Source organism: Mustela erminea, chromosome 1 (genome assembly GCF_009829155.1).
Source record: "Mustela erminea isolate mMusErm1 chromosome 1, mMusErm1.Pri, whole genome shotgun sequence".
In the NCBI taxonomy this organism is placed as follows: domain Eukaryota; kingdom Metazoa; phylum Chordata; class Mammalia; order Carnivora; family Mustelidae; genus Mustela; species Mustela erminea.
In genome coordinates, this window is record NC_045614.1 from 218,056,337 (window position 1) to 218,064,492 (window position 8,156).

General features: G+C 58.7%; 1 protein-coding gene across 1 annotated transcript; it reads right to left on the reverse strand.

Annotated features, from left to right (window-relative positions):
- On the reverse strand, nt 1–2,016 carry CSTB (cystatin B). Its single transcript, XM_032356454.1, has 3 exons — nt 1,831–2,016; nt 582–683; nt 1–397 (listed from the first exon to the last, which is right to left on the reverse strand). The coding sequence occupies exons 1-3, from the start codon at nt 1,894–1,896 to the stop codon at nt 269–271; spliced, it is 297 nt and encodes a 98-aa protein (XP_032212345.1). The 5' UTR covers nt 1,897–2,016; the 3' UTR covers nt 1–268.
- Between the last annotated feature and the right edge of the window lie 6,140 nt (nt 2,017–8,156).

Genomic DNA, 8,156 nt, shown 5'->3' on the forward strand with positions numbered 1-8,156 from the left:
TAAATTCATGAAGATTTAAAAATATGTATTTAAAGAGAATATAAGCCGTCTTTGAAAGTAATTAAGATCAGTGACAGTGTTCTGTCTCTCCCACCAAAAGGCAGGAAGAGACAAAGGCAGGGACGAAAGGCAGGGATGCAAGAGAGGTGCGTGATACTCCCCCCCCCCGCCCCCCAAGTGGCCCCATGGAGAAACGACATTTGCTTTTGATCCCAGATGTGTTCACAGCGGACAGAAACACATGGACGGGCCCCACTCGGCGTGGGAGCTAGAAATACGCCAGCTCGTCATGCTTGGCCTTGTTGGTCTGATAGCTGGACAAGGCCAAGGGCTTGTTTTCGTGCGGGAGACTCTGAAATACTCGAAGGTGCACAAACTCCTCATCGTCAACTTGAACCTGGAGAGACGGGAGGGGGGGAGGTAAGTGAGGGACAGCCAGGACCTGTGGCCCCACGTGTCCCTGCTGGGCCAGCCTGCCTAAGGCCCTGGACAGGGTAGGGGGACAGATCCCTTCAGGTCATCAGCTTCCTGGGTCCCAGCCTCCCGGCCACCCGCCCCCCCCTCCAGGGGGTGACACTCACCTTGATGAAGTAGTTCCTGCCAGCGACCACTTGGCTCCTGAACTCCACGGCCTTAAAGGTAGTGAACTTCTTGTTTTCCCGCTCTTCCAGCTGGGCCTTCACCTTGGGGAGGGCACAGAACGGGGAGCCTTAGTGGCTTCCTCCCTGCAAGAGGGGCTCAGCCCGCTTACTTCTCACGAGACGCTACACACTGATTCCTGTGCCGCCCGTCACAGACGTTCTGTAACCCGATGTTCCTTACAGCGGGGGGACACATTCAACTCTTAGCTCCCCCTAAGGGGCAGAAAACAATTCCCGGAGCCCCCTTCTTCCTGCAAGTGCCATGCCTGGTCTGCACGGAATGGACTCTGCAGACAGCTCACAAAACTGGCGGTGGGGTTGGGGGGCAGGTAGCGACACCCACAGAAGGGTCTACCGCCCCTTCTTCTGTTTGTGGACTGGAGGCAGGAGAGCCCTGGGCTGCTGGCAAGGGTGGTAACAGGTGATGCCGCTACCTGGCTGGCCAGGCCCGCCCCTGCCTGTAGAAGGGCAGCTCGGACACCCGTGCCCACAGGGAGCAAGAGCCCCCAGGTCAGGTAGCAGCCCTCGGGGGACTGGGGGCGGGGGGAGGCCGCAAGACAGGACCGGCCGGCGCTCCTCATCGGGGCAGGTACACAACGTCTTGGGAAGCGCGGTCAGTCCCGGGGTGGCCCCCTAAGGAGCCAGCAGGGACGTGCAGGAAGGGGGGGCGCGGCCTCTCTCCTCGTGGCGGCCCGTCAGCAGCCGCGCTGGCCGCCGCAGGTCCCCCGGCAGCAACCCCACTGCCGCCGGTCACTTCCCAGCGCCCCACTCCAGATTAGGGCCCGCGGCCTGACACACGTCCAGCACTCCGCGGGCGAGGGAGGACTTCCTCCGTCCGGGAAAAGCAGGAGCGGCGAGGCAGGGCAGGGCCCTCCGGCGCGGGCGGCCGGGGGAGAGCGCGGAGCCGGCCCGGGCGGGGTCGCCCCGCAGTCGCTGCAAATTCCCCATTTTCCCGGGTCCCGTGGGGCTGAGTCACCGCCCTCCTCGGCGGCCGGACGCGGAGGCCCCTGAGCCCGGCCGGGGCGCCCGGGGAGGGGGCGTCCGCCAGGAGTCCCGGGCCATCTCCGCGCGCTGGACGCCCCCTCCGCGCCCCCGCGCGCCCCCCCGCACCTGCCGCTCCCGGAGGCGACCCCGGGCCGGCACCGCGGACCCCGCAGCCCCGGCCGGAGCCCCGCGCGCTCCCGCCTACCTGGTCGGCGATGGCCTGGGTCTCGGCCGTGGCGGGCTGCGAGGCGGTGGGCGCCCCGCACATCATGCTGGCGGCGGACGGAAGCCGAGCGGGACGCGGGCAGGTGCGGCGGGCGGGCGCGGCGGGCGGGACAGCGACCCGCGCCCAGGTGTCCGCTCAGCTAAAGAAGGCGGACGTCACGTGGCCGGGGGCGGGGACTGGGGCGGAGCCGGAGGCGGGGCGATGGCCGGAGTGATGGGGCCGTGGGCGGGGCCGTGGGCGGGGTCGGAGCCACGGCGGAGGGCCGGGGTGAGGAGGGCGGGGCCGAGGGCTGGCGGCGGTGCGCAGGCGCGAAGGACCGTCGCGGTCCTGTCCCTTGGGCGCTCACCGGGCGGGGGGATCACGGGGACCCTCACTCTCCGCACCGTGTGGGGACCAGTGGTCGCGTGCTGTAGGGGGGGTCCCCGCACTGGCAGCTTTGGTGTCGTCCTTCTTTGCGGGTCAGGGCGGAGTGTCCCCACTGCAGGGGACAGTTAGGGTCCGGCCCACATGGGGGTGGGGGTAGGTTCTGGAGGGGACGGTCTGGAGTCCCCCTGCGCGGGGCTGGACGCAGCGCTGGGGTGGGGTGGGGAGCGGGCCGCAGTCAAGTGGTGAGCCATACCCGAGATGAGAGCCCCCGGGGCGGGCGAGAGGAGCCTGGGCCCAGCCAGGACCTGGAGGAGCAGGGGACGGGGGAGGAGGCTGTCGGAGCACCCCAGAGTCCAGGATCAGGCCCTGCCCGGCCTCACTCCCCTATGCATTCAGCCACCCTGAGCCTCACGTCCTCAAGGCCTGGTCCCCCTCCCCCCCACCCTCCCAACTCTGACTAACTCTGGAGGTTAGTCACCAGCATGTGACGCAGTGGCATGGGGGAGGGCTGGCGTGTGCGAACAGAGCAGACACGAATCTGTCCGGGGATGAGCAGGAGATGGCTCCCAATACTTCCAGCCAGGCTCGGGGAGGAGTGGTCAGAGCAAGGGCATTTGGAAAGGGCTTGGTTAGGACAGGATTTGGGTTAAGATTAGACAGACTGCACCACCCAGGGAAGGGAAGGGTCCCACACTTTATTCAGGGCAGGGGTAGGGCCCATGCTAGGAGCTGTCCAGACAGGATTGGTCTTTTAGAAAGGTCCAGACCCCTGCCACCCGTGGCCCACCCCTCATTGGATGCTGGCCTCCCCCCTCAGTGGGTGCTGACTTGGCAGGAGTGGGCCCACCGTTATCTGCTGGTGGGCCCAGCGAGCAGGTGCGTGGGGAGACAAGATTTTCTGGCACCTGCGAGGGCAGCGCCCAGTTTGTGAGTTCAGGACGGAGGAGGTCGGGTGTGGTTGAGCCCTGAGGGGTGGGGAAGGGCAGATCCCACAACCCATTCCCAGCTGCAGGAATGTGTGAGTCAGGTTTGACTCCATAAAAATGGAGAGCCTCCCTACTCGGGAAACAAGCCGTCAGAAAACTGGCGCGGCGGGGAAGGAAGGCCGCCGGGGAAGGAAGGCCGTTCTGCCTACAGCTCGGTGGGCCCTGCTGCCCTCGCCTTCACCTCCTCCCTCTGTCCTCCCCAGAGGGTTTTGCTCCGTCTTGCAATGTGTAAAAAAGAAAGCCAACAGGCCCGGAATGGAGCCACTTAGGCCTAGTCACCAAGCCAGGACGTCGTCGCTAACCTAACCACACCCTCTCCCCAGTCCCAAGCTCCCCCCTACCAAGTGGAGCCCCAACCGCCGGTGAGGATGTTGTGGAGGCCCGCAGGGAGGTACCTGTCCCTGGGGCCCTCTCCTGCCCCCAAAGAAGAGGAGGGAATCTGCAGGCTCAGAGCCCTGCTCCTCCCCCCAGGAAAGGTAACCTCGCCTGGAACCATCTTTTCTTTCGCTGATTGTCCTGCTCTGTTTCCTCCTGTAACAACATCCCTACCTTCTGTACAGCTGCCCGAGCTCTTCTCTTCTTGCTGGAGGGGATGCCAGTCTACTAGCGGGTCATTTCATAAAGCCATTTAGACCTTTAAACTCACGCAGTGAATTTTTATGTTACAACGCATGCCTCCTTGGGTCTGACGCGCTCTGCCTGCTGGACCCCGGTCCTCAGGCGCTGCGATTTTATGGACAGGAGGCTACGCCCGGGGGATAAGCAAAGAGAATCCGAAGGAAAGTGAACAAAGCTGGCCCCCGGCAGCCCCGGGGTCGGGCAGAGACCCACAGCAGGCCGGGATGGGGGCAGCTTTGTCATGGAAGAGAAGGAAAGTGCCCTGTGCTCCATGGAGACTGTGGGCGGGCTCACAAGCCAGGCATCCTGTGGGGTTGATTTCAGGGACGGCTGTCCCAAGTTAGGAGGGGAAGAGAAATGGGCAGTCACGGCCAAATCCTGACTGGTCCAGCCCTGGGGCCGCGGTGTGGCTTCCAGATGGTCATGTAGAGGCTGTGGGTCAGAGTTCTCCGGTCCATGTACATGGTGTGGCCACGGACCCTCCGTGGCGTCCGTCTCTGATCCTGCTCTGTGCAGCCGCGGTTTCCTCCTGCGGCAGCTCTGGGACCACACAGATGTTCGCAAGCAGCCCCAGAGCAGACTCGGAGGCCAAATCCGGGGCACAGAGGCACACCTCCCTCCTACGGGCTGTGCGGCATGGGACTGGCTGCGGGACATCTCTCTCTGGCCTTCTCCGCGGGGAGGCAATCTCCTGGGCTTTTTTTTACGGAGCAAATGAGTTAATCAGTGCCACATGTTTGGGACAGCATCCCAGCCCCAGGGCGAGCTATAGTGCTATTACTATGCTATCTCTAATTAGTACACTAACTTAAATCTCTCCCACAATTAGCCTCACTTTTTCTATCCAAAGGCACTGCAAAAGGCTGGCATTACCTCTCCTTCCTTCACGCTGCGGGTTCTCATCTTGTTGGAGCCAGAGAAAAAGACCGAGTATCACGTCTCTTAGAGCCAAGACCTTGGACAACACTTGTGCCTGACATCTGTGACGCCCCAGCACTGCAGTGTCTGGTTTGCTTGGCGTGGGAAAGGCAAGGGGCTTTTTCCTCCGTGTGCCCGCGTTCCTTCTTCCGCAGCGAGGTGCTCAGCTCCTTTCCTCCCTCTTTGGTGACCCACACCTGCTCCCAGGGCTAGTCTGTCTGTGCTTGTGCTCCCGCATGCGAAAAGTCCTCATCGGAATGTGTTGCTAATTAAATTCCAGCCCAAGAAACCCTTAAAAAAAAAGAAAGACAGAAAGAAAAGAGGAGTGCCTGGGTGGCTCCGTGGGTTAAGCCTCTGCCTTCGGCTCAGGTCATGGTCTCAGGGTCCTGGGATCGAGCCCCGCATCAGGTTCTCTGCTCAGCAGGGAGCCTGGCTTTCCCCTCTCTCTGCCTGCCTCTCTGCCTACTTGTGATCTCTGTCTGTCAAATAAACAAATAAAATCTTAAAAAAAAAAAAAGAAAGAAAGAAAAAGGAAAGGAAACCAGAACGGAAAGGAAAGATGGAAGATTCACACAGCGAAGCGGTCCCGGTCACGGGTCCGTCGTCCCTAGCGAGGGAAGTAACAGTGAAGGAAACCCCCAAACCAGGTGTCCCACGCGGGCCCGCCAGCATCCTGCCTCCATCCCAGGCCTGGCCACCTGTGGTTGCTGCAGACCGAGTGGACCGTGGCTTTACCTCTGAGCCGGGCCCTCGAAGGGAGCCAGCGCCAGCCAAGAGAGCTCTGAGCCCCTTGGGACGGGTGCAGGGACCTGCAGAAATTGGGATGAGTCAAAGGAGGGAACAGACGTAGAATCTTAAAAGGCCCTTGTTGTCAACTAATGGAGGCCAAGGGTTTTCTAAGTGGAGCAGCCTCAGCAGAGTCAGGGGCCAGGCTAGGCCCCAGGTGGTGGGGGGCAGCTGACTCGTGGGGTACGCCTGATGCCCCTGCCCTGGGCACCCCAGTGGTTCTCTCCATGTCTGCTGACAACCTGTGTCCTTGTGGCGGCCCCGCAGGCAGACGGGCAGCAGGGGTCCGCGCCCTTGCACCTGTCACACAGGAGGCGCTAAGTAAATACTTGATTCTTGTACACTTCCGTTAATCACCAAAAAACCCCACAGTTGAAGCAATCAGTGCGAGGAATTAAGGACAATTCTTGTATGCAGAAAAAATTTATAAAAATCTCCATCCTGGAATTTAGAAGCACATCCCAGCCCCACCTGTGACAATAGGCTGTGCCTTGGGAGAAGGGCTTCTAGAGGGGCGTTTCCCGATTTCCCTGCTGTCTGCTCGCCCCGCGGCCTGTTGGAACTGCCGTTGTGCAGCCTCTCCCTGGAGAGTCGGGTTCTCAGGAGCGCAGTGGGGCCCAGGGGCCCCGGAATTGGCAGTATTCACTGAGCTGTTTCCAATAGCCACCTCGGACGGTGGGACAGAGGCATTTAATAACTCTCTTCCTGGTGATTTTCTGTATTGTTCCAAAGTTTTATTAAACAACTTTTTGTTTTTAAAAACAAGTGTTGTCTTATTTTGGAATACTGCATATTCTTGAGAAGTTAATAATATCGTGGGAAAATGCTAGGTATGTTCTTGAAAAGCAGCTTCAAAACTGTCAATATAGTGTAATGAATGCAATTAATAAGTTATATTAATACATTAGTGTGTCATTAACAGAAAATCTGATGCAGAGAATGAGCAGATACGTGCCAGCTTGTTCTTTCAGACCATGAGGCTACGTCTGGTTCCTTCCTCTAAATTTTCGTATTTCCCTCATTTTCTATAATGAGAAATTGAGATCGTAAACATGAGGAAGGAGCCTAGTGCGTGCTGTGAGCGAGTGAGTTTGGTCTGGAGAGAAGGTCTGCAGGCAGCAGCCTCACGGCCCTGGGGGGACACCCGAGAAGCGGTCCTGCTGAGGATGGAGGGCTCTCGCACACCCCTGAGCACCGTGGGTCAGCCTGGGCCTGGGCGTATCCTTGGCCTTGTCCCCTACAGGCGCTGGGCGGAAGTGTAACCTGTGAGCCTCTTTGCTCACCTACAAGATGGCAAAAATCATACCTCCCTTGCAGCACTGTTTTAGGGTTTGCTAAAGGCGGATGCAGAGTCTGAGGCTCGGAGTAACCACTCATGAGACGTTACTGATTTTCTCTTCCTCCCCCCTTCTGTAGTGGGATCCACAGTGTTTCCTGAAAGTCACGGCCATCTGGAACCTGGGAAGGAGCCATTAATTTGGAAATAGGGTCTTGGCAGCTGTCGTTAGTTAAGAGAGGTTACTACAGGAGCAGGGGGGTGCCTAAATCCAAATGGCTGGTGCCCTTGTCAGAAAACCGGGAGACCCAGAGAGCGACGCAGGGAGGGCAGCAGGTGAAGACTCAGCGGCCGGGGGGCAGGCAGAGGCGGCTGAGAGGCCCCCTGTACCCAAGGCGTGCTGGGAGCCTGGGGAGGCAGGAAGGGTCCTCCCCTAGAGTCTGCGGAGGGAGCAACACTCAGGATCCAGAAACAGGGATTTTTCTGCCTTCACAGCAGGACAAGGGTGAAAAGTGGCTCTATGAGCTACTGTATGGAAATACGATGGCCCTTATTATTTGTGGAGTAAATAAGCATACTTCTGTTCCTGATTTGTACCTAGTGAGCTGTTCACAGCTGTCCTCCACACAGTCAGCGCCGGACGCAGTCCTGGGTGAGGGCGTCAGACACACCCGCCTTCGCCTCTGTGGGGCAGACATGACGGGGTGATGTGTGTACGAGATGAAGACACCCATTCCCCACATTCCTGGCTGGCTTTTTTTTTTTTTTTTCCTAGCACTTAAAACTTTTTATACTGAGATAAGTTTAGGTTCCAAAGATAGCACAGTTTGTGCAAACTTTCCCCAAATGTTGGCACTATACGGAGCAGAGAGCAGTTTACAGAAGCAAGAAGTGAATCTTGCTTTACAACACACGCGCTGACCCACAGGACTGACTCACTCACCATCGTCCCAGTAAAGTGATCTTTCTGGTCCCACCTCCCCCACACGGCTGGGCAGTCCGTCTCTCAGCTTTTGTTTTTCAGGACCTCGATCCTTTTAAAGAGTATAGATCACCTTTTTTTGAGGACTGGTTCTCTTTGGGGCTTGGGGGATGTTTCCTCCTGATCGGGTTGTTGTTGTGGTTTGGGGGCAGGAAGACCACTATTGATGCAAAATGAACAAACTCTGAGAATCAAAGTCAGAAAGAGAGTTTCCTTTGAGCCAAGTTACACTCTGGAGAATGAACAGTTTTTGCGGGGTTATGTGCTCTTTTTTTGCATCTTGTGGAATCTCTAGGGCAAGATGGTTTCCCTTCGGCTCACTCGTTCACAAAGCAGGTGCACCTAGGATGCGTGGGGTGTTGGGCCATGAGTC

Bases quoted from the DNA above. Each gene is read 5' to 3' on its own strand.
- CSTB (XM_032356454.1), bottom strand. From the start codon at position 1,896: ATGATGTGCGGGGCGCCCACCGCCTCGCAGCCCGCCACGGCCGAGACC. The intron at 684-1,830 runs GTAGGCGGGAGC...GCCCTCCCCAAG, and splicing joins CCCAGGCCATCGCCGACCAG to GTGAAGGCCCAGCTGGAAGA. The intron at 398-581 runs GTGAGTGTCACC...CCGTCTCTCCAG, and splicing joins GCAGGAACTACTTCATCAAG to GTTCAAGTTGACGATGAGGA.